Genomic DNA, 27,011 nt, shown 5'->3' on the forward strand with positions numbered 1-27,011 from the left:
TTGAATTCAGTTCGAGAATTTTGCACCCACTGTGTCCTTCACACTGTTTGTATCCCAATTGATCTTCAGGTAGTCCCCCCAACTATTACTGCTCTATTGTTTTTGCACTCAGAAATCTGTCTACATGTTTGCTCTCCTAACTCTCTTCCACTACTTGGGGGTCTACAGTACACTTCTAGCAGTGTGGCTGCCCCTTTTTTATTTCTAAGCTCAACCTATATGGCCTCATTTGATGCCTCATTTAGTAAATCATCTTCCACACAGCTGTAATTGATTCTTTAACTAATAGTGCTACACCCCCACCCTATCCTGTCTGAAAACTCTATACCCAGGGATGTTGAGCTGCCATTTTTTTCCCTCCTTTTGCCAAGTTTCCGTCATAGCAACAATATCATGTGTCTATGTGTGCCCTGAGCTCATCCACTTTATTTGCTATACCCCTTGCATTTACATATATACCTTTCAACACTGCCAAATTCCTGTGCTGGACACTTTTTAACCTGTGCTTCTTCTGACTTGCAGAGTCACTGACTAATTCTCTGCCTCCCGTTCCCTGCTGACTTTGTCCTCAGGTTCCCATGCCACCTTCCCCAGAACCAGTCCCAATGCCCCAGAAATCTGATGTCCTCCCTCCTACATCAGCTTTCCAGCCACGTGTTTAATCACTCAATTCTCCTATTTCTATTCTCACTTGCACGTGGGACTGGGAGTAATCCTGTGGTTACTGCTTTAGAGGTCCTGCTTTTCAATCTCCTTCCTAGCTCCCTAAAATCTGCTTTCAGGACCTCATCCCTTTTCCTACCTAAGTCATTGGTACCAACGTGGACCATGACCTCTGGCTGATCACCCTCCCCCATCACATAAGCTATAATACATAAGATATGAAACCACTGCTGGGTATGTGCCCGTACTTTATTGATACTGAGGCACTAATTATGGCAGAGACAAGGACAAATCAATTCTAATTTCACCCACAATGTGAAAAATTTAAGAATATCTATTAGTACAGTGGGGAGTTACCTGCTGTTGGACGGTGCGATACAAGCGGATTTGTTGCTTTTTGATAGGGAAGTTGGAGGTGGAATGGTGGGGACGGGGGTAGGATGGGAGGGGGGGAGGAGTCCAACCCGTGAAGGCTCTTGTTGCCAGTCGCTATTACCCCTGACTCCTGCTGGAAACTTGTGGAGTACAGGCGTCATGGGTGAGAATAGGGTTGCATTTTGCTGAGCCGGCTATTTAAAGTATGTAACGCCAGAACAAAGGGAGGGTTCCCACTCGCCTCCATCCATTCCTACCTTTTCACAGTACCTAGCTTACGAAAACAAAAAAAAAATAACGGTGCATTTGAATTCCATGCTTTGCCCAACGAAAGAATAACTGCTCCTTACTGCTTAGTTCACGGTCTTGCAGGCGCTGCTTCCTATAGAAGTATAAAACGACGCCAATTCCTGCCAGGAGAGCACAGAGCATAATCCAGAAAGCCACAGTCCAGCCAGAGACATGAGGGAAGAATTCACCTGTAAGGCAGATTTCAGAGGTACAACCGCATTAATAAGGTGCTGGCAACTGATTTTCAGAAAGTGCACAATGTGAAACAATCAGGCAGTACTTCTTCCAATAAAGGTACCAGTAAAAGAAGCCTCAACAATAGCTCTTGCAACCCCAAGAGTAACGAGAACTGAAACATGTTGTGCAGCTGCTTTAGAACAAGTGGCTTTGTAATGTAAATGTGGAACAAGAGCATCATTGACAAAAACATATTAAAATAAGTACAATTCCTATGAACCAAATCGATACCACCATGTTGTTTATTAGGTTCAAGAGGGCATTGTTGCTACTTAAATAATCATCCAACGTGCAGGGTCACGGGGAAAAGGCAGGAGATTGGCACTAAGTTAAAATGCCCAGAGAGCCGGTACAGACACGATGGGCTGAATAATCTCCTCCTACACCGTATCAATTTGATTTTTATTCTGCGATTCTGGTTTAGAGACAATTGTGATGACACATAGAATTTTAGCTTCAAGCCAAATCAGTTACAAGTCTTGTTTATTCTACATCAGAACGAATGTCTTTCACACTGCAAAATAAATTCTATACTTACATATCAAACTACTGAACAAACAGAATGAGCACCTCCATAATTCCACTATTAAAAATCTCTTGTGGTAACCTCATGAGTTGCGAGGAAGGAACATGCCAGAAAGAGAGACAAAGAGCTGGTTTTTGTTACAGAATCTGATAGCTCAAGTCAGGAAATCTCCCAATTCACTGGACACATCTTGGTAAAAAGTTATCAATGGAACACAAATTTTCTCTTGGATGCCGTGGGGAGGTTGGAAGGGTTAGGGGGTGTTGGGAGCGGTGGGGGGGCAGAGGCAGAATTGAGTCAAGCCCACCAACCCCAGAAGCAGATCCTAGGTAGCCATGGGAGTGGGTGGATGCTGAGATGGCCTGGTTAGAAGGACCATCTTGGTTCTCTGAGTCTGCATCCCAATTGTTTTACAAGCTATTAGGCCCTCACCACCACCACCCTGCACCCCCGTCCACCCACCTTGGCCCCATAGTACCTCCATAGCCGCTCACCCAGTGTCCACCATAGGCAGATCTCAGGAACCATGTGGAGATGAAAAAAACGCTTCTAATAATCTTATACAGCACTCACTTATACACACTTGAGAATGAAAAAGCTCCCATTCATGAAATCCATTCAAAGCTTTTAAATCTTTAAGTGGTTAATCTCTGAAAAACAACATACACACTTCTATTCAGGCCTCACATCAAAGATCCTTTCGTGGTCTTTTTAAACTATCAAAATGTGAACTCAGAACACCCTGCTGAGATAATTGTAGCTTTTGAAACTCAGCCAATAATAGCCCTTGGGGAAATGTCAGCAAAGGCCTCTACTGAAAATTCATGAACAGACGTCAGTCCACCAAAGGATGTTTTTTTTTAATCCCCTGAAATTTGCAGGTTATTTTCTGTCAAAAGAGCAGGGTATTTAAAAAAAATTCAGATCATGATAATTAAACAACCCTTATCTGCCCTTCAAGAGTGCTTATTCTACTCCATCAATTTGTAATTCTCACAACTGTAGGTTAAGGCCCATGGAGCAGCCAAAATGGGGTGTGTTTGAACACAGCACTAAGTTCAAATGGCCCTGCAGAGTTCGGGTTTCCCATCTGTGTGAATCACACCCTGCCCTCTTCCCCCTGAAGGCAAAAACTGGATCTGTCAGAAATGGGAGTGGGACTTCCTCATCTGGGTCCCGCCTGCCATTTTCAAAGGTCCAGCCCAAAGCGCACAATGCAATTGTCTCCGCACATTCCAAAAATGAGATTTACAGACCTGATATTTGTATATTGCTTTCTTCTTGTTTGCTCAATAGCCTGTTAATGATGGTACACGTATATCTGTTGTTGGAATCCTCTGTAACATCAAGACTGCTCTCCACTTTAAAGAGTCCTCTGGAGTCCCCTTTTGGTTTCTCAAGTACTCCAGCCAACTCCTCTCCATTTCCGTTCTGCCATTTTATGCTCGGTTCTGGATACCAGTCATTGGACACACACGACAGCTTTATCCCGTTGCCTTGGTAGCCAGCCATCTTCACCACAGGTTCAAGGCCCACCTCTAATTTTTAAAATAGATTTTGTTCTCTTAAAAAAGGGTTCTGTGAACAATTAAAATCTTATTCCTCTCAAACCTCTTCCGACCATTCAGTCAGAACACAGTCAACCTGCACCTCAACTCCTGCCATATCTCGAACTGAGCAACTTTCAACCAAAACAATAAAAGCAAAATACTGCGGATAATGGAAATCTGAAATAAAAACAGAAGGTTCTGGAAAAATTCAGCAGACCTGGCAGCATCTGTGGAGAGAGAAACAGAGTTAACATCTCAAGTCCAATATGACTTCTCTTCACCAGTGCTATTGGGGAGGATCTAAACTAAATTGACAGAGATGTGGGAGCCAGAAGGAAACACAAAAGGTGCACATAATACTGGAACAGGCAGCACTAGAGTAGGAAATAGTAAGTTATTACTCGAGGTCAGGGTAAGGGAGAAAGTAATAAAGTCTAAATCAAGGTTACAGTGCATGTATGTGAATGCACAGAGTGCGGTAAATAAAAATGGTGAGTTACAGGTGCAGATTGCACGTGGAAATATGATGTCATGATTATAACAGAGACTTGACTCAAAGAAGGCTAGGACTGGGTGTTAAATAGTCCTGGAAAAAAACTATTCAGGGGAAATAGGAAAGGAAAAAGGGGGAGGGGAGTGGCAGTATTGATTAAGGAGAATATTGTACGGCTGGAGAGCGAGAGAGAATATCCCAGAAGGAACAAGGACAGAATCTATTTGGCTAGAGCCAAGGAGCAAAAAAAAGGTGCAATTACATTGTTCCAGTCCTACTCCAGCCCCCTTCCACAACTCTTTCTCCGATACATCGATGATTACTATGGTGCTGCTTCATGTTCTCGTCGGGACCTGGAAAAATTTATTAATTTTGCTTCCAATCTCCACCCCTCCATCATTTTCACATGGTCCATCTCTGACACTTCCCTTCCCTTCCTTGACCTCACTGTCTCAATCTCTGGTGATAGACTGTCCACCAATATCCATTACAAGGCTACCGACTCCCACAGCTACCTCGACTACAGCTCCTCGCACCCCGCTTCCTGTAAGGACTCCATCCCATTCTGTCAGTTCCTTCACCTCCGTCACATCTGTTCTGACGATGCTACCTTCAAAAACAGTTCCTCTGACATGTCCTCCTTCTTCCTTAACTGAGGTTTTCCACCCATGGTCATTGACAGGGCCCTCAACCATGTCCGGCCCATCTCCCACCCTCATGCCTTCTCCTCCCTCCCAGAAACATGATAGGGTCCCCCTTGTCCTCACTTATTACCCGACCAAACTCTGCATTCAAAGGATCATCCTCCGCCATTTCCGCCAACTGCAGCATGATGCCACCACTAAACACGTCTTCCCTTCACCCCCCCGGCGGCATTCTATAGGGATCGTTCCCTTCGGGACACCCTGGTCCACTCCTCCATCACCCCCTACTCCTCAACCCCCTCCTATGGCACCTCCCCATGCCCTCGCAAAAGATGCAACACCTGCCCCTTCACTTCCTCTCTCCTCACCATCCAAGGGCCCAAACACTCTTTTCAAGTGAAGCAGCATTTCACTTGCATTTCCCCCAATTTAGTCTACTGCATTCGTTGCTCCCAATGCGGTCTCCTCTACATTGGAGAGACCAAACGTAAACTGGGCGACCGCTTTGCAGAACACCTGCGGTCTGTCCGCAAGAATGACCCAAATCTCCCTGTCACTTGCCATTTTAACACTCCACCTTGATCTCTTGCTCACATGTTTGTCCTTGGCTTGCTGCATTGTTCCAGTGAAGCCCAGCGCAAACTGGAGGAACAGCACCTCATCTTCCAACTAGGCACCTTACAGCCTTCCAGACTGAATATTGAATTCAACAACTTTAGATCTTGAACTCCTTCCTCCATCCCCACCCCCTTTCTGTTTCTTCCCCCTTCCTTTTGTTTTTTCCAATAATTTATATAGATTTTTCTTTTCCCACCTATTTCCATTATTTTTAAATCTTTTATGCCCCGCTAGTCTTTCCACCCCACTCCCACTAGAGCTGTACCTTGAGTGCCCTGCCATCCATTCTTAATTAGCACATTCATTTAGATAATATCACCAAATTCAACACCTCTGTGTTCTTTTGTCTGTGACATCTTTTGATTATCTGCTCCTATCACTGCTTGCTTGTCCCTACAACCACACCACCACCACCCCCACCACCTAAAACCCGCTTATACTTCACCCCTCTCCTTATATTCGCTCAGTTCTGTTGAAGGGTCATGAGGACTCGAAACGTCAACTCTTTTCTTCTCCACCGATGCTGCCAGACCTGCTGAGTTTTTCCAGGTAATTCTGTTTTTGTTCTGCAATTACATTGCTTGGTATAGCCTATAGGTCATCAGCCAGTGGAAAGGATGTAAACAAACAAATTTGCAAGGAATTTATAAAGAGGCGCAAGACTTATGGAATAGTTGTAATGGGGGACTTTATCTAAATATACACTGAGATAGTAGTACTTTAAAGGACAGAGAGGGGCAAGAGTTCCTACAGTGCGTTTAGGAACTTGTCCACAGCAGCATGTTTCCTGTCAAATGAGAAACGAGGCACTGCTGGACCTGGTTCTTGAGAATGAAGTGGGGCAAGTGGATCAAGTGCCAGCAGGAGACATTTAGGGATCAGTGATCATTGTATCATAAGGTTTAGGCTGGCTATAGGAAAGGAGAAATAACAATCCCAAGTAAGGATAATAAAGAATAAGAGAACTAACTGAGGAAATGTCATCTTCAATGAGGTAGGAACATATCTGGGCAGAAGAAATTGGAGTCAAAGGCTGGCAGGAAAAACAATGGCTGAACAATTCAAAGAAGAGATAGCTCGGGCACAGTCAAAGTATATTCCCTCAAAAGGGGAAGGTGGGGCAAACAAATCCTGAGCGCCCTGGATGACAAAAGAGACAGAAATTAAGATAAAGAAGAAAAAGTGCAATTATGAGGATGTCAGGTTGAACACACAATTGAAAACCTGGCTGAATATAGAAGGTTCAGAGGGGAAGTGAAAAAGCAAATATGAGAAGCAAAGAGAGTATGAAAAGATATTGGCAGTTAACAACAAAAGAAATCCAAGAGTCTTCTATAGGCATATAAATAGTAAAAAGGTGGTAGAAGGAGAAGGGCTGATTAGGGATGAAAAGGGGGATTTACGCATAGAGGCAGAGGACATCGTTGAGGCATTAAATTAATATTTTTGCATTTATCTTTACTAAGGAAAAAGATGCCAAGATGCTATCCAGGCAATGGTGAAACAGAAGGTAATCCAGATGCTAGAAGAGTTTAAAATTGATCACAAGGAGATACTTGATAGGCTGTCTGTACTTAAAAGTTGATAAGACACCAGGACCACATGAGATACATCCAAGGACACTGAGGGAAGTGACAGTCGAAATGGTGAAGGCACTGGTGATAATTTTCCAAACTTCCTGAGTCTCAGGGGTAGCACCAGAGGGCTGGCTGCAAACACGTTCAAAAAAAAGGTGTAAAAATAAGCCCAGCAACTACAGGCCAGTCAATTTAAGTTTGGTGGTGGGGAAACTTCTAGAAACAATAATTCGGGACGAAATGAATAGTCACATTGTCAAATGCAGGTTAATTAAGAAATCTGTGCTGGCTTTTCCGAAGGTAAAATCTGGTAAACTAACTTGCTGGAATCTTTTGAAGAGGTAACAGAGTGGGTTGATGAGGGCAATGCAGTTGATGTGGTGTACATGGACTTCCAAAAGGCATTTGATACATTGCCGCACAACAGGCTTGTGAGCAAAGTCATAGTTCATGGAGTACAAGGGACAATAGCAACATGGATTTGAAACTGGCTGAGTGACAGGGAAGAGAAAGTAGTGGGTAATGGATGTTTTTTGGGTTGGAGGAAGATTCATAGCAGAATGCTCAGGGGTCAGTGTTGTTTTTCCTGATACATGTTAAAAACCTAGACCTTGGTGCACAGGGCACAATTTCAACCTTTGCGGATGAAAACCTGGGTGAGGGGGATGCTGCAGAACTTCAAAAGGACATAGACGAGTTGGTGGAATGGGTGGAAAGGTGGCAGATAGAGTTCAATATGGAGTGATTCATTTTGATAGGAAGAAAATGGAGAAACAGTGTAAAATAGAGAGTACAACTCTAAAAAGGGTGCAGAGGGACATGGGTGTATACATGCATGTCACTGAATGACAGGAAAGGTTGAGAGAGTATTCAACAACAAAGTATACAGTAACCTAGGCTTTATTAATAGAGTACAAGAGCAAGAAGGTCATGTTGAACATGTTTAAGACACTAGTTTGGCCTCGGCTGGAATATTGCATCCAGTTTTGACGCTGCACTTTAGGAAGGATGTGAAGGCATTGGAGAGAGAGGGCAGAAAAGATTCACGAGAATGGTTCCAGGGAACCATTCAGAACCACCCATCTTCAGTTACGAAGAAAGATTGTAAAGTTTTTTTTTATTCATTCATGGAATGTGGGGGTCGCTGGTTAGGCCAGCGTTTATTGCTCATCCCCAATTGCCCATGAGAAGATGATGGTGAGCCACCTTCCTGAACCACTGCAGTCCACAATGCTGTTAGGGATTTGAGTTCCAGGGTTTTGACCCAGTGGCAGTGAACAAACTGCAATATATTTCCAAGTCAGGATGGTGTGTGCCTTGGAGGGGAACTTCTAGGTAGCGGTGTTCCCATGCATCTGCTGTCTTTGTCCTTCTAGATGGTTGTAGGTTTGGAAGGTGCTGTCTAAGGAGCCTTGGTGAGTTCCTGCAGCACATCTTGTAGATGGTACATAATGCTGCTACTGTGCGTTGGTGGTAAAGGGAGTGTATGTTTGCGGATAGGGGGGGGCCAATCAAGTGGACAGCTTTGTCCTGGATGGTGTTGAGTTTCTTGAGTGTTGTTGGAGCTGCAATCACGCAGGCGAGTGGGGAGTATTCCATTACACTCCTGACTTGTGCCTTGTGGACAGTGAACAGGCTTTGGCAGTCAGGTGGTGAGTTACTCGCCACAGGATTCCTAGCCTCTGACCTGCACTTATAGCCACAGTATTTATATGGCTGGTCCAGTTCCGTTTCTGGTTAATGGTAAACCCCAGGATGTTGATAGTGGCAAATTCAGCGATGGTCATTTCTTTTTTATTCATTCATGGGATGTGGACATCACTGGCTAGGCCAGCATTTATTGCCCATCCTTAATTGCCCTTGTTCAGAGGGCATTGTTAGGAGTCGACCAAATTGCTGTGGGTCTGGAGTCACATGTAGGCCAGACTAGGTAAGGATGGTAGATATCGTCCTCTAAAGGACATTAGTGAACCAGATGGTTTTTTATGACAATCGACAGTGGTTTCAATGTCATCATTAGACTTTGAATTCCAGATTGCCATTGAATGTCAAGGGGTGATGGTTAGATTCTCTTTTGTTGGAGGTGGTCATTGCCTGGCACTTGTGCAACGCTAATCTTATTTGCCACTTGTCAGCCCAAGCCTGGATATTGTCCAGGTCTTGCTGCATTTGGACATAGACTGCTTCAATCCTTGAGGAGTCGCAAATGGTGCAATCTTCAGCAAACATCTCCACTTCTGACCTTATAATGGAAGGAAGGTCATTGATAAAACAGCTGGATATGGTTGGGCCTAGTTAGGACTGTTTTCCTTGGTGAAGAGAGGTCCAAGAGGTATTCAAAATCATGAGGGGTCTGGACAGAGTAGAAAGGGAGAAACTGTTCCCAGTCATGAAAGGATCGAGAACAAGAAGGCACAGATTTAAAATGATTGGTAAAAGAAGGAATGTAATATGAGAAAAAAATTTTACAAGCAGCGAGTGGTTAAGGTCTAGAATGCACTGCTTTAGAATGGGGTGGACAAATTCAATCGAGGCATTCAAGGTGGAATTAGGCTATTATCTGAAGAGGAAGAACTTGCAGCTTACAGGGAGAAGGTGGGAGAATGGAACTAAGTGAGGAGGGAAGGGTGACCATTATCCCTGGTCATAAAAAACTCACAATGGGAATGGGTGCAGGAATCCCGGAATTGGGTTCCCACTATAATTTTTAAATTCTGCCCCACCCTCCACCACCAGCCTCTGTTCTGACACAGACAGAGGCATGAAAATCCAGGCCTGAGTATCTGACCATCGAATAGAAACTTTACTCACGTCCAACTTTCAGACTAACTGTTCCCTCTGCATCCAGAGCTTTGGAGACGACAAAACATGTGTACAATCCGTCATCTTTCACAGTGACTTTCTTCAACAGGAGGGAGACATTCCCATTGCCAAAGAGTCCGTGAAACAGTTCTGTTCTACCAGAATAATACTTATTTTGCGACTCAGGTTGATCTGCTCCTTGTCTGTATAAATGAACCACATTGGCCCAATCTTTTCGAAACCATCTCACTTCCATCTCTTCAGGAGCCTCTGCTGGTATCAACTGACAATCCAGAACAGTGTCCTCACCAACTACGGCAACTACTGGTTCTCTTGCAGTGGTAATGATAAACTTTCCTAGAAATGATCAAGGACAAAAAAAAGATCAAAACAAATCAACATGTACTTCTACAACTCTCCCGTCACAAAGGCAGGCCAGTGACAGCCAAAGCTCAGTTGGCAACGCTTTTGCCTCGGAGTCAGAAGGTTACGGAGTCGAGTCAAAAATCCAGATCAACTCTCCGTGCAGAGCTGAGGGAGTGCCGTACTGTTGACGGTGCTGCCTTTTCCATCAAGTATTAAACCAAGACCCCGTCTGCTCTCTCAGGTAGATGTAAAAGATCCCAAGGCATTGGGTGGAATCTGGTGCCCTCTCAAGTGGCTTGTTTTGGCAATTAATGCCAACTTAAGAGCCTCATACTGCTGTGGCTGGCATTCACCCAGCAGCAGGCGGGGCACTCGCAATGTGGGGAGCATGACAAGAAAACCCTAGTGTGTTTGCTTGCAAGCTTCCTCTATTTTGGAGTGGGGGTTCCTTGTTCAAAGGCACTCAGTGCCTGATCAAGGGACCCAGCATCGAGAAGTGGGGAGTGGGGTTGGGGGAGCGCTGAAATCCATCCCCCTGCCCTTGCTGCCGACCCCACTCTGCCCCTACAATAGCCCTTCTGCCATCACTCACCCATGCCTGTGCCCCTCCTCGATCTGAGGCCTTGGGTTGGTGTTGTACCAAATTAGCCACTGCCTCCCCGGTGACACTGCTGAGTACAAAAGAACTGCCGGCCTCTGATTGGCTGGGAGTTCTCAGTGGGCAGGACTTCTGTCCCCAGAGTCCTTGATGCCGGCTGGGCCAGGGAGGAGACCTGCCAAATGCCTGGGTGGCACAAGATGCAGCGGAAAAGAGGCAATATCAGGGTCTCATGTTGCCTCCATTGACTGGGAAAGAACCAGAGGTGGCATGAGGAAAAAGAAATGAGCAGTGAGTTGTTGTGATCTGGAATACGCTGCCTGAAAGGTCAGTGGAAGCAGATTCAATTATAACTTAGAAAAAGGCAATTAAATAAATTCCTGGAAATGAAAACTTTTCAGGGCTCCAAAAAAAAAGGGCAGTGGGATTAATTGAATAATTCTCTCGAAGAGCCTGCACAGGCAAAACGATCAAATGGGCTCTTTCTACGAAGCATCAATCCATGATTCTATAGATATAGAAATATGTTGCTTCTTACCAAGAGTTGAAGGTACTAGCAGCAGAAGAATAGGAATAAAATATTTCCACTTCATCTTTCACAGGATCAGCAAAGCTAGTCATCAAAACCACTAGCGTACTGGCATTTTTATTAGAATCTGCAAGAAATATTTCAGACTTGAGTTGTACCGTTGTTAAACACATATTAATTCAAAACACTGCACTGATTTTACATAAATCTACCAAGGACCAAATGAAAAGGTTACAATTTCGGTGTGACATTTTGCAGAAACAAATTCCACTCAAATTGTAGCAAAATAACTTCCCAGCAATAACGTTGCAATATCTTTGGATGAAGTGATACAGTTCCTCTGTCTGGGAACTGGGAACAATGGGTCAGTTCAATGGGGAGCAACCATGCCTCTGCGTCATAAGATTCGCTCAAGTCTCATTCCAGGACCGGAGCACAAAATTCCAGGCTGATGCTCCAGTACAGTGTTGAGGGAGTGCCGAACTGTCTAAGAGTCAGTACTGAGGGGAGGGAGTGCCGAACTGTCTAAGAGTCAGTACTGAGGGGAGGGAGTGCTGAGCTGTCGGAGGGCCAGCGCTGAGGGAGTGCTGAGCTGTCGGAGGGCCAGCGCTGAGGGAGTGCTGAGCTGTCGGAGGGCCAGCGCTGAGGGAGTGCTGAGCTGTCGGAGGGCCAGCGCTGAGGGAGTGCTGAGCTGTCGGAGGGCCAGCGCTGAGGGAGTGCTGAGCTGTCGGAGGGCCAGCGCTGAGGGAGTGCTGAGCTGTCGGAGGGCCAGCGCTGAGGGAGTGCTGAGCTGTCGGAGGGCCAGCGCTGAGGGAGTGCTGAGCTGTCGGAGGGCCAGCGCTGAGGGAGTGCTGAGCTGTCGGAGGGCCAGCGCTGAGGGAGTGCTGAGCTGTCGGAGGGCCAGCGCTGAGGGAGTGCTGAGCTGTCGGAGGGCCAGCGCTGAGGGAGTGCTGAGCTGTCGGAGGGCCAGCGCTGAGGGAGTGCTGAGCTGTCGGAGGGCCAGCGCTGAGGGAGTGCTGAGCTGTCGGAGGGCCAGCGCTGAGGGAGTGCTGAGCTGTCGGAGGGCCAGCGCTGAGGGAGTGCTGAGCTGTCGGAGGGCCAGCGCTGAGGGAGTGCTGAGCTGTCGGAGGGCCAGCGCTGAGGGAGTGCTGAGCTGTCGGAGGGCCAGCGCTGAGGGAGTGCTGAGCTGTCGGAGGGCCAGCGCTGAGGGAGTGCTGAGCTGTCGGAGGGCCAGCGCTGAGGGAGTGCTGAGCTGTCGGAGGGCCAGCGCTGAGGGAGTGCTGAGCTGTCGGAGGGCCAGCACTGAGGGAGTGCTGAGCTGTCGGAGGGCCAGCGCTGAGGGAGTGCTGAGCTGTCGGAGGGCCAGCGCTGAGGGAGTGCTGAGCTGTCGGAGGGCCAGCGCTGAGGGAGTGCTGAGCTGTCGGAGGGCCAGCGCTGAGGGAGTGCTGAGCTGTCGGAGGGCCAGCGCTGAGGGAGTGCTGAGCTGTCGGAGGGCCAGCGCTGAGGGAGTGCTGAGCTGTCGGAGGGCCAGCGCTGAGGGAGTGCTGAGCTGTCGGAGGGCCAGCGCTGAGGGAGTGCTGAGCTGTCGGAGGGCCAGCGCTGAGGGAGTGCTGAGCTGTCGGAGGGCCAGCGCTGAGGGAGTGCTGAGCTGTCGGAGGGCCAGTGCTGAGGGAGTGCCATGCTCTCAGAGAGTCAATACTGAGGGAGAGCTGTGCTATTGGAGGGTCAGCACTTAAGGAGGGTCATGGTGTGGGGGTAAGTCTTTCTTTATTTTGATCACCAGTTGATACAGCCCCACCATCACGGGGTGCTGGGGGAGGGGGTGTTGTTAGTGTGGGGTGGGACTGCTGGTCTGACACCGAAGCAGAGGGTGGGCTGCAGATTAAAAAGAAATGGATTTTTGCAGAGGAAGAATCTTTTCCCTTCCCTCCCTCGGCATCTGGTCAACATGCCCGCTCCTCATCCTCCTCCTTCCTCAGGGGCCACAATTGAGAACATTTTTAAAAAAGTAATTTTTAACAAATTAATCGTGTACGTGTTGCCTCATTTGTGCTCCTGCCAACCTTCGATAGTAACTTTCAAAATCAAACTGTTAATATACTGTACTTAAAGGAAAAAATGGCAGGACAGTGGTGAAAGAGCAAGGGAGAGGACTAATTAGAATCTTCTTTCAAGGAGGCAGCACAGGCACAATGGATTGAATGGCCACCTTCGTGCAGAATCTTTGCGTTTTGAATGCAGAAGTCATGGGTCCAATGCTCGGAGATAAACTTCAAGAGAATGGCAACGGGCCTTGGAAAAGACAATTGGCTGATGAATACCCTTCCAGGAATAGAACCTGCCGCTGAAGCCAGGCCTGGTCTCCAATACTTTCAGTGACCCAAAGTCGGTGCCTGCTGCAGACTCTGATCTGCGTAAAAACATTTGTGATGAACTGTCCAAGGCGAGTAGCATGGAAGCAGTTTATGGGAAGCTGGATAAGTACATTATGGGGAAAGGTATTGAAGGATATGGTGATAGGGTGAGATGAAGAGGAGATGCGAGGAGGCTTGCGTGCAGAGGGGTGGGTAGAACATGGATCTGATGCCTGGAAGTAAGCCTTTCCTGCACATCCTGCCAAATTAACGGCAGGATAACTTTTACATCTTTTCAATAAATTTCCTGCCTGGCAGTCAACTAAATTGACAGGCTGACTGCCCAATGTGTGGAAAAGTAGTTCAGGATTGAACTGGGAGTGAGTGTTATACCACACTGGAGCGCTGGAATACTGGTTGGACATTGGAAAGGGAATCTGGACATCACAGTGGTATTGCCATGTGGAGGATCCCACCCAGAAGTCAGATTCAGCTTCCAGTTGGGCAGGGATTAACCTGAAGCAGGTTGCAGCTGTCAGCAGTGGAAGTGGGGTGGGTTCAACTGTTAACCTGCCTTCCCCCCAACAACTTCCATTAAACTGTTTTCTTCGCACATGAAATAAACATATTTGACAATTAAGAAAAAAACAAACACCAGCATGTACCAGTTGGGCAGAATTGCCTGAATTGCCTGTTACTCTGCTGTACATTCCATATAACAACAACTTGCATTTATAAAGGATCTTTAAAATGGTAAAACATTTAAGGCACTTCACAGGTGCATCATTAAACAAAATTTGACACCAAGCCACATCAAGTTGTGAGGTCAGGTAACCAAAATTCTGGACAAAATAGAAGGTCCAAAAAGGCATCTTTAAAGAGAGAGGGGCAGAGAACTTAGGGTGCAGGCATAAGAACTAAGGAACATATGAAATAGGAGGAGTAGGTCATTCAGCCCTTCAAACCCGTTCCATCATTCAATGAGATCATGGCCAATCTTCTGCTTCAGCATTTTCCTGCACTATCCCCACATCCCTTGATGTTTTTAATATGTAGAAATCTATTGATCTCAGTTTCAAATATACCCAACGACTGAGCCTCCACAGTCCTCTGGGACAGAGAATTCCAAAGGTTCGCCATCCTCTAAGAAATTCCTCCTCATCCCAGTCTTAAATGGCCTGCCTTTTACTCGGGGAGACTGTCCCCTGGTTCCAGACTTATGGCACGGCCGCCAATGGTAGAGCAAAGGGGTGTTCAAGAAGCCAGATTGGAGGAACACATATATCTCAGAGGGTCCTGGGGTTGGAGGAGGTCACAGAGATAGGGAAGGGTATGAACACAAAAGATGAGAATTTTTACAATGGAGGCGTTGCTCAATCCGATTCCAGTGCAGGTCAGCCAGCACGGAGGTGATGGGCAGACTGGACCTTGTGGCGAGTTAAAGACATGGGCAGCAGAGTTTTGGACGAGCTCAAGTGGGAGGGTAGAATATGGGAGACCAGCCGGGAGTGTTTTAAAGTCGAATCTAGGAGGTAAGGAAGGCAAAAATGGTGGTTTCCACAGCGGATCGGCTGAAAGCGAAAGTAGATTTGAAACAAAAACTCTCAGGGCGGGGTTCAAATTCCACAGATGAGATACAATATCAAATTCGTTCTGAAATATTAACTTAAAAACGTGTCTAGAATTATGATATCAAATACTTCAACACAAAATAGTATATTAAAGAGTAAGGCTGAGTCGCTCAAACCGGAAGAGTGCCAAACGCTTCCCTGTCCAGATATACTTTATAACTTTGACTTTTTCACTGTAACATTCAATCTTTCACCCTCTCCTGTTATTAAGTAGCGCTCGGGGACTCTGTGGAGTGTGGGGCTGAGGTTACGAGCATGTTCCTCTAGTTCACGCCGTGACCGTCAGATCCTGAAAACACCATCAGAAAGCGATCCTCAACAGCCACGCTTCACTTTTAATAAAGCAAACCGACTAAATGTGAAACCCACCTTTCACATCTGATATTCCTCAGGCCGCCTCATCTCGAAAACTGTTGGAAAACCTTTTCTTATCAGTTTCCAAGGTGAAGATGGTGCTAGGCCCTTGTGAAATCGACAAAAAAAAAATTCACTTCATGATAACTTCACATGGTCGAGAGGGGAAGCCCAAATAGGCTGCTCATTCAGTAACTTCCTGAAGCCGAGGCCTTTGAAACAGGGCGTTTCCGTTCCTGTAAAATTTATATTTTACTGGTTTAGTCATTCCGGAGAATTGTAAAAATAATCCAGTGAAAGTATGTTAAAATTCCAACAGGGCAGTTTGACAATTACAATTCAGTTAAAATATTTAGTGCAAAGCTGCAATCGGGATTGAAGTAGAGTTGTGGCTAGATAGCGGGTCAGTGGGATTCGTTTGGAGATTGATAAAGGGCTAGGGAGAGGGAGAAGCAATGGGATTAATTTGAGATTGATACAGAGCTATGGGGAGAGGGAAGCAGTGGGATTAATTTGAGATTGATACAGGGCATTGGGATTAGTTTGGAGATTGAAATAGGGCTTTGGGATGACAGCGGGACAATGGGATTAGTTTAGGATTGATGACTATAGAGTTGGACAGTGGGATTAGATTGGAATTGCTAGAGTCTCTGGGGAGAATGTGGGTAGTGGGATTAGTTTGGGATTGATAGGGGACTATGAAGACAGTGGAGAGGTGGGATTAGATTGGAATTGATACATGGCTTTGGGGAGAGAGCAGGGCAGTGGGATTAGTTGGGGATTGATACAGAGCTATGGAAAGTGAGTGGAGCAGTGGGATTAGTTTGGGATTGATACAGGGCATTTGGGAAGAGAGTGGGGCAATGGAATTAGTTTGCAATTCATACAGGGCTATGGGCAGAGAGAGTGGCTGTGGGATTTGTTTGGGATTGATACATGCCTGTGGGGAGAGAGCAGGGCAGTGCGATTAGTTTGGAATTGACACATGCCTATGGGGGGTGAGAAGGGAAGTGAGACTAGTTTGGGATTGATATAGTTATGGGGAGAGAGGGAATAGTGGGACTAGTTTGGAATTGACAGCAGCTATGGGGAGAGAGTGGGGAAGTGGGATTAGTTGGGATTGATACAGGGCTATGGGGAAAGAGAGGTAGTGGGATTAGTTGGGATTGATAGAGGGCCATGGGGAGAGCAAGGGACAATGGCATTAGTTTGGGATTTATACAGGGCTATGGGAAGAGAGTGGGGCAGTGAGATTAGTTTGGGATTTATACAGGGCTATGGGAAGAGAGTGAGGCAGTGGGATTAGTTTGGGATTTATACAGGGCTATGGGAAGAGAGTGGGGCAGTGGGATTAGTTTGGGATTTATACAGGGCTATGGGAAGAGAGTGGGGCAGTGGGATTAGTTTGGGTTTGATACAGGGCCATGGGGAGAGCAAGGGACAATGGCATTAGTTTGGGATTTATACAGGGCTATGGGAAGAGAGTGGGGCAGTGGGATTAGTTGGGATTTATACAGGGCCATAGGGAGAGCAAGGGACAATGGCATTAGTTTGGGATTTATACAGGGCTATGGGAAGAGAGTGGGGCAGTGGGATTAGTTTGGGATTTATACAGGGCAATGGGAAGAGAGTGGGGCAGTGGGATTAGTTTGGGATTTATACAGGGCTATGGGAAGAGAGTGGGGCAGTGGGATTAGTTTGGGATTTATACAGGGCTATGGGAAGAGAGTGGGGCAGTGGGATTAGTTGGGGACTGATACAGGGCTATGGGGAGAGAGCAGGGCAGTGGGATTAGTTGGGGATTGATACAGGGCTATGGGGAGAGCGGGGCAGCGGGATTAGTTTGGGTTTGATACAGGGCTATGGGGAGAGAGTGGGGTAGTAGGATTAGTTTGGGATTTATACAGGGCTATGGGAAGAGAGTGGGGCAGTGGGATTAGTTTGGGATTTTTCTGAAGTGGCAGGTGATGTGTGCCAGGCAGACCAAATCCACAAGGGAAACTTGGAAACTATCACAATGGTTTTGCAATTTATACGTATTATGAGAAGATTTGTGCACTGAATTCGGAAGTGCTGTTGGTGGGGTTTAAATTAATTTGGCAGGGGGATGGGATACCAAGTGGAGGTATAGTAGGGGGTGATGTACAGACAAGTACAGAAGAAAAAACAAGTAAGTCTGGAAGGCAGAGCGTATATAGTCAAGTTAAGGCACATGGGAGCATAGCAAGGCTGGATGGCATTTATTTTAATGCAAGGAGTCTTGCGAATAAGGCAGCTGAGTTGAGGGCATTGATTAACACATGGGGATATGATATCATTGCTATCACATGGTTCAGGGAGGGGCAGGACTGCAGCTCAATATTCTGGGGTATAGAATCTTCAGGCGAAATGGGGGGGGTGGTGGAATTCAAAAGAGGAGGGTGCGTCGCAGTATTGATCAAGGAGTCAATTACTGCAAAAAGGAGGGACGATATCTTAGAAGATTCGTCAAATGAGGCCAAATGGGTAGAACTTAAAATCAAAAGGGGGGCAATCACATTGCTGGGAGTGAACTATAAACCCCCAAACAGTCAAGGAGAGATAGAAGGGCAGATATGTGGCCAAATCTCAGAAGTGTAAAAATATTAGGGTAACAATAGTAGGGGATTTCAACTTCCCCAATATTAACTGGAATAGACAAAGTGTGAAAGGCTTAGAGGGGCAGAATTCTTAAAATGTATCTAAGAGAGCTTTTTGAGCCAGCACATAGAAAGTCCAACAAAACAGGGGGCGGTGCTGGACCTAATTTTGGGGAACGAAGCTGGGCAAGTGGTAAGAGTGTCAGTGGGGGAGCATTTCGGTGATATTGACCATTACTCAGTAAGATTAGTAAGGTAGTTATGGAAAATAACAATGATGGACTGGAAATAAGGGTTCTGAACTGGGGGAAGGCCAATTTTAATATGATAAGACAGGATCTGGCCAAAGTGGACTGGGAACAGCTATTTGTAGGAAAATCTACATCAGAGCAGTGGGAATCATTCAAAAAGGAAATAGAGTACAGGGCCAGTATGTTCCCATAAAGGTGAAGGGTAGGACCAACGAGTCCAGAGAACCCTGGATGTCAAGGAATGTACAGGATTGGATAAGGAAAGAAAGGGAAGCTTATGGTAGATACCGAGTGCTCAGCAGAAGCCTTAGATGAGTATAGAAAGCGCAGGGGGTTACTTAAAACATTTCTTTTTAAGGCATGTGAAGACGGGGTATGAAAAATCAGTAGTGGGTAAATTAAAGGAAAACCCAAAGGCATTTTATAAGTATGTTGGGGGCAAAAGGATAACCAAGGAAAGAGAAGGGCCCATTAGGGGTCAAAGTGGCAATCTGTTTGAGGAGCCGGAAGACGTAGGTTAGGTTTTAAATGAGTACTTTGCATCTGTAATCACTATAGAGAAGGACGATATAGTTATAGAAATCAGTGAGGGGTACTGTGATATACTTGGACAAATTAGCATTGAGAGGGAAGAGGTATTAACAGTTTTAGGAGGCTTAAAAGTGGATAAATCCCCAGGCCCAGATGAGGTGTATCCCAGGCTGATGTGGGAGGCAAGAGAGGAGATTGCAGGGGCCGTGACATTAATTTTTAAATCCTTTCTGGCCACGGGAGACATGCCTGAGGACTGGAGAACAGCGAATGTGGTACCATTATTCAAGAAGGGTGGTAGGGATAAACGGGAACTATAGGCCAGTGAGCCTGACATCAATGGTAGGGAGACTTTTGGAAAAGATCCTGAGGGACAGAATTAATCTCCATTTGGAGAGGCAAGGATTAATCAAGGATAGTCAGCATAGCTTTGTCAGGCAGAGAACATTTCTAACAAATTTGATTGAATTTTTCGAGGGGGTGACTAGGTGTGTAGATGAGGGAAGTGCAGTTGATGTAGTCTACATCGACTTCAGTAAGGATTTTGACAAGGTCTCGCATGGGAGACTGGTCAAGAATGTAAAAGCCCATGGGATCCAGGGCAATTTGGCAAACTGGATCCAAAATTGGCTGAGTGGCAGGAGGCAGAGGGTGATGGTCGAAGGTTGTTTTTGTGACTGGAAGCCTGTGTCCAGTGGTGTACTGCAGAGTTCGGTGCTGGGTCCCTTTGTAGTGTACATTAACGTCTAGTCATGAATGTAAGAGGTATGATCAGTAGGTTCGCAGATGACACGAAAATTGGTGGTATGGTAAATTGTGAGGAGGAAAGCTTTAGACTACAGGATGATATAAATGGGCTGGTCAGATGGGCAGAATAGTGGCAAACAGAATTTAATCCTGAAAAGTATGAGGTGATGCTTTTTGGGAAAACTAACAAGGCAAGGGAGTACACAATGAATGGTAGGATCCTTGGAAGTACAGAGGATCGAGGGACCTTGGTGTGCATGTCTATTGATCCTTGAAGGCAGCAGGACAGATAGATAAAGTGGTTAAGAAGGCAAATGGGATACTTGCCTTCATTAATCGAGGCATTGAATACAAGAGCAAGGAGGTTATGATGGAGCTGTTTAAAACGTTAGTTAGACCACATCTGCAGTACTGTGTGCAGTTCCGGTCGCCACACTACAGGAAGGCTGTGATTGCACTGTAGAGGGTTCAGAGGAGATTCACCAGGATATTGCCTGAGCTGGAGCATTTCAGCTATGAAGAGAGACTTGATAGGCAGGGGTCGTTTTCCTTAGAGCAAAGAAGGCTGAGGAGGGACCTGATTGAGATGTACAAAATTATGAGGGGCATAGATAGGGTAGATAGGAAGAAACTTTTCCCTTTAGTGGAGGTTTCAATAACCAGGGGGCATAGATTTAAGGTAAGGGGCAGGAGTTTTAGAGAGGATTTGATGAAAAATTGTTTCACCCAGCGTGGGGAACTCATTGCCTTAAAGGATGGTAGAGTTGGGAACCCTCACAACATTTAGGAAGTATTTAGATGAACACTTGAAATGCCATAGCATACAAGGCTACGGGCCAAGTACTGGAAAATAGGATTAGAGTAGACAGAAGCTTGATGACCGGCGTGGACACAATGGGCCTCTTTCCGTGTTGTAAAACTCTATGACTCTTAGTAGTGAGTCCATTAACACCTTTAGAGACTTGAAGAATTAAATTAAAACAATTAACAAAAAAAATTCAAACACACAAAGAAGATTGCAGTTACTGGATATTACAACAAATCTGAAAGATCCCAATTAACCTGTCTCCCAACCACATACCCACTTTAAGATAATAATCCAAATTAGATTTTAAATTTAAAGAAGAAATCCAGCAAGGTTACTGCAGCACCCATTCGACAGTGGAATTCTAAATGTTTCTTAACACAACTTTAGTTACTGGACACAGCAGACTTCTGAAAAAGTGGCTACAGGCTTTTCCCCAAGGCTGCTTTACATGATGTACTTTCTATAAAATGTTACACGGCCACACATCACATAGCCTTCCATCCTTCTTTACATATGTTTCTATTTCCACAATGTGTAAAATCCCATTGTTCTACATGTCTTTGAAAATTTACTTTTCCCATAATATAAAAAATTTTCACATTGTCAATATCATCCCTTCCCTTTTGGGAAAAATACACATAATAACCTTGTCCTATTTATCTTGTTAATTATAAATATCCTATCTTCCCTTTGAAAATCAAACAACCCCTTCACTTATCTAAAAATGCAAATTTAATTCACAATTTATTTGTGGAACTCTCATCCTTGCTTGTCCATCTCCATTTCAAAAGCCTGCTTTACACCTAACTCTTTTGATAATTTCAACCTTGCAGTCTATCTGATTTTAATTCAATTAAATCAGTCACACAGACAGAACCAACCACTCTCACAACTTTAAACCTACCTTACAACATCCCACAGTACTATTACGAAAAATATGATAGTTTCTTAACAGTATTGATATGGAGCTCTGGCAAAAGAGTGGGGCAGGATTGATACAGGGCTATAGGAAGAGAAATGAGCAGTGGGATTAATTTGGAATTGCTGAAGGCTATGGAAAGAGTGGGGCAATGGGATTAATTTGAAACTGATAGGGGATTATAGGGAGAGTGTGAGCAATGGAGTTAGTTTGGGATTGTGCAGGGCTATGGGGAGAGCACAGGGCAGTGGGACTGGATTGGAATTGTTAGGGGCTATGAGGAGAGAGTAGGGCCGTGAGATTAGCTTGTGATTGACATCGAGTTATGGGGGGGGGAGGGGTCAATAGGATTAGATTAGGATTGATACAGGGCTATGGAGAGAGGGGCAGTTGGATCAGTTTGGGAGTGATACAGAGTTATGGGGAGAGAGTGGGCAGTGGGTTAGGTTTGGGATTTTTACAGGGTTATGGAGAGAGAGGGCTGTGGGATCAGTTAGGAATTGATGCTTGCCTACGGGGCGAACGCAGTGAACTGAGATTACTTTAGGATTGATACAGAGTTATGGAGAGAGAGGGGCAGTGGGATTAATTTGGGATTGACACAGGGCTATGGGGAGAGAGAAGGGGCTGTGGGATTGACACCGGGTTAAGGGGAGAGAGAAGGGGCTGTGGGATTGACACCGGCTTAAGGGAAGAGAGAAGGGGCTGTGGGATTGACACCGGGTTAAGGGAAGAGAGAAGGGGCTGTGGGATTGACACCGGGTTAAGGGAAGAGAGAAGGGGCTGTGGGATTGACACCGGGTTAAGGGGAGAGAGAAGGGGCTGTGGGATTGACACCGGGTTAAGGGAAGAGAGAGAAGGGGCTGTGGGATTGACACAGGGCTATGGGGAGAGAGACGGGGCTGTGGGGCTAGTTTGGGATTGATACAGGGCTAAGGAGAGAGAGAGTGTGCGCGGAAATGTAACGTGCGCCTTTAACTCCTGCGCAATCGCAGTGACAGATCAGGAAGTTCGAATTGGGTATTTTTTTGACTGTGTTGTGTTTGTTATTTTACAGAGAAACGCCGCACTGGGCTCGACATTCGAAGCGCAAGCACTTTTCAAGCAGCCCCGCAGCCTGCATGGCGACCAGGCGCCAGCTGGAGTGTTTGACAGAGGAGTTAAAATGCTCCATTTGCCTGGAATTGCTTAGCGACCCGGTGGTGCTAGACTGCGGCCACGATTTCTGCCGCCCCTGCATCACCCGGAGCTGGGCAAAGCAGGAGACCCACTGCTGCCCGCAGTGTCGAGCCGTCTCCCCGCAGAGGACCCTCCGGGCCAGTCGGTCACTGGCCAGTTTGGCTGAGAAGGTGCGGGAGCTGAGCCTGAGCCCGGACTGGAAAGAAGGCAGAGCTCACTGTGAGGAACACGGGGGCGAGGAGCTGAAACTGCTGTGTGAAACTGACGGCAAACTCAGCTGCCTGCTCTGCAGAGACTCGGAGAGTCACAGATACCACCGCTTCCTGGTGTTGGACGAAGCCGTTGAGACGTATAAGGTAAAAAAAAAGAAAGAAGGCTTCAATCAGAAAAGCAAAACAAACAAAAGAAAAAACACCGCGGATGCTGGAAACCTGCAATAAAAACACCAAGTGCTGGAAACACTCAGCAGGTCCGCCAGTTTCCTAGGAGGGAAAACCCGAGTTAAAGTTTCAGTTCTCAATGCAAACTCGAGGGACAGCATTTTATCTTTCCGGCTGTGGACGCTGGAGTCAACATCGAGTTCATCAAGTTTAAATCATGACCCCTATTGTCCTATTTGGTTTTTTAAAAACATTTATTTTATTTGTTTTACTGGGTTAATGGTCTTTCTTTGTCCCTTCAAGTTGCATTCAGGTGGTTGCTGGGTTGTCATTCACGCCTCATTTGGAAAGGACCTTTGTTTCTGTACTATTCCCACTAAACACTCACTCTCTACGGATGTTCCATGTTGAAATCTTTTGTTGGTTAATCTCCCCTGCCCTATCACAGACTTTCTTCTTTGTCCCTCCCCGTCTCCCCTCCTGACCTGTTGCGTATATTTCCAATTTTTAAAAAAAAATTTAGATTTCCAACAGTTTCAGTACTTTGCTTTTGTAAAGTTTCGGGTCTGTGGTGACCTTTCATCAGAACTGAGGATAGTTAATGTTGTACATAAGATAGAAAGTGCTTGGAAAAACTCAGCTGATCTGGCAGTATCTGTGGAGAGAGAAACAAGAGTTAAGGCTTGGAGTCCAAGATGTCTCCTCTTCAGAACTGAGTTCCCAGACTCAAAACATTGACTCCGTTTCTCTCTCCACAGATGCTGCCAGATCTGCTGAGTTTTTCCAGCACTCTTTTCTTATTTCAGATCTCCGGGATACGCAGTATTTTGTTTTTAGTTGGAAATATCATTGATTTGAGCAAGTGAAAGGGGCAAGGGGGGTGGGTGGAGAGAATCACAAAAGGGATAGGGTGGAGGGCAGGAGAGATTAAATGATAAAAGGTTTCATGGTTGAAAAGCCAAAAGGACTGTCATAGAGGTCTACAGCACAGAAAAAGGCCCTTTGGCCCATCGAGTCTATGCCAGTCAAACAAGTACCCAACTGGTATGGATAAAATAAAGAAACAAAAGATATGCCTAGATGAGGTGTGAGTGGCAGGATAGAAGCCGTCCAAATGCAAAGTAAAGGAAATAAGGAATAAACATTGGGAAACCAAACTGGAAAGAAGGGAATAAAGAAACATTGGAAAAACCAAACTGGCAAAAACGGGGGGAAAAACACATGCGCGTGCACACACAAGATTCTTCTCTAAAATTGTTGAACTCAGATGTCGAGTCCAGAAGGCTGTAGAGTGCCCAATTGTAAATTGCTGCATGACAATCTTTATCACCTTGTCTGTTTGTCACATTCCTAGATGTCTGCTTTGGCTCAGTTGGTATATCTCGTCTGTAAGTCATGAGGTCCTGGATTCAAGTGTCACTCCAGAGAGCTGAACACAAAGTTCCAAACTGATGCTTTAGTGCCGGCACTGGGGAGTGCCGAATTGTCAGAGATGCTGTGTATAGGATGAGATGTTAAATCAAGGCCCCATTTTCCAGCTTAAGTGGATGTAAAAGATTCCATGGCATCATTTTGTAAATGAGTGGGGGAGGTATTCCTGGTGTCCTGGACAATATTTATCCCCTCGAGCAACATGACCAAAAAAACCAGACCATCTAGTCATTAAATTATTCTTTTGTGGGATGTGGGCATCACTGGCAAGGCCAGAATTTGCTGACTATTCATAATTGCTCTGTTAGGCTATTTCAGAGGCAAGTTAAGAGTCAACCACATTGCTGTGGATCTGGAGTCACATGTAGGCCGAGCTGGGTAAGGACAGCATATTTCCTTCCCTAAAGGGCATTAGTGAACCAGATGGGGTTTTTAATGACAATCCATGATAGTTTTGTGGTCACCATTATTGAGGCTCGCTTTATACTCTAGATTTATTTGTTGGATTTAAATTCCACCAGCTGCTGTGATGGGATATCAACCCATGTTCCCCAGGGTATAAGCCTGGGGAAATTAGTAATCTAGTGACATTAGCATAATGCCACATTCTTCCCCCTAAACATATTGCTGTCTGTGAGAGTTTGCTGTGTGTAAATTGGCTGCTGTCTTTCCTACATTAAAACAGTGACTACACTTCAAAAAAAATATTCTGTTGGCTGTAAAATGCTTTGAGATAGCCCAAGATCATGAAAGGTGCCTATATAAATGCAAGTCTTTTTTTTCCCCTCAGTGTTCCATTTAAATATGTTTTCGGTACTGAATTGATTCTCTCTTTCCAGGAGAAATTGAAATTATCGTTTAATTCGGCTACCAGAAGGAAGATGCGAGTGCTAAAGGCTAAGCTGAAGCAAAAGCAACAGATTTCCAAAGTTAGGGTAAGTCTCCCCGTGCTGATTTTCTGGGACCTTGGTAGGTTTTGTTCCCTTTCACCACGGTGCATTAATTATGTTTCACATTTCACTTGGTAGGAACAGTCAAGCAATCTGAAAACCCACATCACATCCGAGTTCTCTAAAATGCACCAGATTCTCACTGAGAAAGAGCAGCGTTTACTCGCAAATCTCGGGGAAGAAGAGGAGAGGATTCTAGACACAATGGCGAAAAACCTCTGTGTCATCCAGCAGGCATTAGACTGTGTTGAGCGAGACATATCAGACTTACAAGGACGAATGAACCAAGAAGACACGGTTTCTTTTCTGAAGGCAAGAGGTTGTTTAATTGGACTGAATTGCACAGGCAGTTGGGGGAAAAGTAATTTTACTGTAAAATAGAAAAGTCTGCTCAAAATTAAAACACAGAAGAAGCTCAAAATGCTCTGCAGGTCAGACAGCATTTGTGGAGAGAGAGAGAAAAGAAAACAGAGGTAGCATTTCAGGCCTTATTTTTCTCAGTCTCCACCCATTTCACATTTTGTGAGGGAATTTTCTTTTGTCTCTGATAGTTCAGGGTAGTCTGAATCAGAAGGATGTGGGTTCATGTCCCACTGCAGGATCTGAGCAGAAAGATCCAGGCTGACACTCCCAGTGCAGTACTGAGGGAGTGCTGCAATGTTGGAGGTGCCACCTCTTGGATGAGACATTAAACCGAGGCTCCATCCACCCTCAGGTGGGCATAAAAGATTCCAAGGCACTATTTCAAAGAAGAGGGGGGGGAGTTAATTATCTTTGGTGTCCTGGCCAATTTATATCTCTCAAATCATCATCACAAAAAATTATAGCAAAATACTGCGGCTGCTGGAGATCTGAAATAAAATCAGAAAGTGCTGGAGAAACTCAGCAGGACTGGCAGCATCTGTGGAGAGAGAAGCAGAGTTAACGTTTCCAGTCCAATATGACTCTGCTTCGGAGCGTCATCTCAAAAGCACAAATTATCCAGTCATTATCACATTGCTGTTTGTGGGAGCTTGATGTACACACACTGGCTACCGTCTTTCCTACAATGGAACAGCGACTATGCTTCAAAAAGTATTTAATTGGCTGGAAAGTACAATGGGATATCCTGAGGTTGTGAAAGGTGCAAGTTCCCCTCCAAGCCACACAACACCCCGACTTGGAGCTACATAGCTGTTCCTTCACTCTCACTAGGTCAAAATCTGGAGCTCCCTCTGAAACAGCACTGTGGGTGTACCTCCACGTGGCCTGCACCTTCTCAAGGGCCATTAGGGATGGGCAATAAAAAATGCTGCCCTAGCCAGCAATGCCCATGTCCCGTAAAATAATTTTTAAAGAGTGCAAACCTTTCTTTTTACTTTCATAGGGTAGAAGGCAGGAGGGATTAAATGACAAAAGGGATGATAGTGCAAGGCCAAGAGATAAGTGAAGAAACAAAAGATGGGTCTGGGGGAGTTGGTTCATCATCAACAGTATCTAAGAGTGTGATTATTCCAGAACTTTGAAACCACATTAGGTGGTGTTCTGGTGCACAGTACTGTCACAACTGATTTAAGAATGGCGAGGGACGATGTGGGTCACTTACCTGG

The 27,011-nt window shown here is 45.6% G+C and overlaps 2 protein-coding genes across 3 annotated transcripts in view; one reads left to right on the top strand and one right to left on the bottom strand.

The window, feature by feature from the left end:
* Nucleotides 1-22,308, bottom strand: part of LOC121291951 (butyrophilin subfamily 1 member A1-like) — a 38,819-nt gene extending 16,511 nt beyond the window's left edge. The window contains exons 1-6 of the mRNA XM_041213635.1: nucleotides 21,468-22,308; nucleotides 15,624-15,844; nucleotides 11,279-11,396; nucleotides 9,786-10,133; nucleotides 3,349-3,630; nucleotides 1,389-1,517 (exon numbers count right to left, since the gene is read on the bottom strand). Of these exons, the coding sequence (XP_041069569.1) occupies nucleotides 1,389-1,517; nucleotides 3,349-3,630; nucleotides 9,786-10,133; nucleotides 11,279-11,333 (814 nt within the window). The 5' untranslated portion in view covers nucleotides 11,334-11,396; nucleotides 15,624-15,844; nucleotides 21,468-22,308. The remainder of the gene's footprint in view (nucleotides 1-1,388; nucleotides 1,518-3,348; nucleotides 3,631-9,785; nucleotides 10,134-11,278; nucleotides 11,397-15,623; nucleotides 15,845-21,467) is intronic.
* Nucleotides 1-27,011, top strand: part of LOC121291949 (zinc-binding protein A33-like) — a 69,018-nt gene that overhangs the window by 32,911 nt on the left and 9,096 nt on the right. The window contains exons 1-4 of one of the 2 annotated variants that reach the window (XM_041213634.1): nucleotides 15,022-15,155; nucleotides 22,540-23,017; nucleotides 25,312-25,407; nucleotides 25,501-25,734. In XM_041213634.1, the coding sequence (XP_041069568.1) occupies nucleotides 15,070-15,155; nucleotides 22,540-23,017; nucleotides 25,312-25,407; nucleotides 25,501-25,734 (894 nt within the window). In that variant the 5' untranslated portion in view covers nucleotides 15,022-15,069. Of the gene's footprint in view, nucleotides 1-15,021; nucleotides 15,156-22,539; nucleotides 23,018-25,311; nucleotides 25,408-25,500; nucleotides 25,735-27,011 lie in introns of those variants that run through there. The other variant, XM_041213633.1, reaches the window with a different exon arrangement.

This window comes from Carcharodon carcharias, chromosome 19 (assembly GCF_017639515.1).
Source record: "Carcharodon carcharias isolate sCarCar2 chromosome 19, sCarCar2.pri, whole genome shotgun sequence".
In the NCBI taxonomy this organism is placed as follows: Eukaryota; Metazoa; Chordata; class Chondrichthyes; order Lamniformes; family Lamnidae; genus Carcharodon; species Carcharodon carcharias.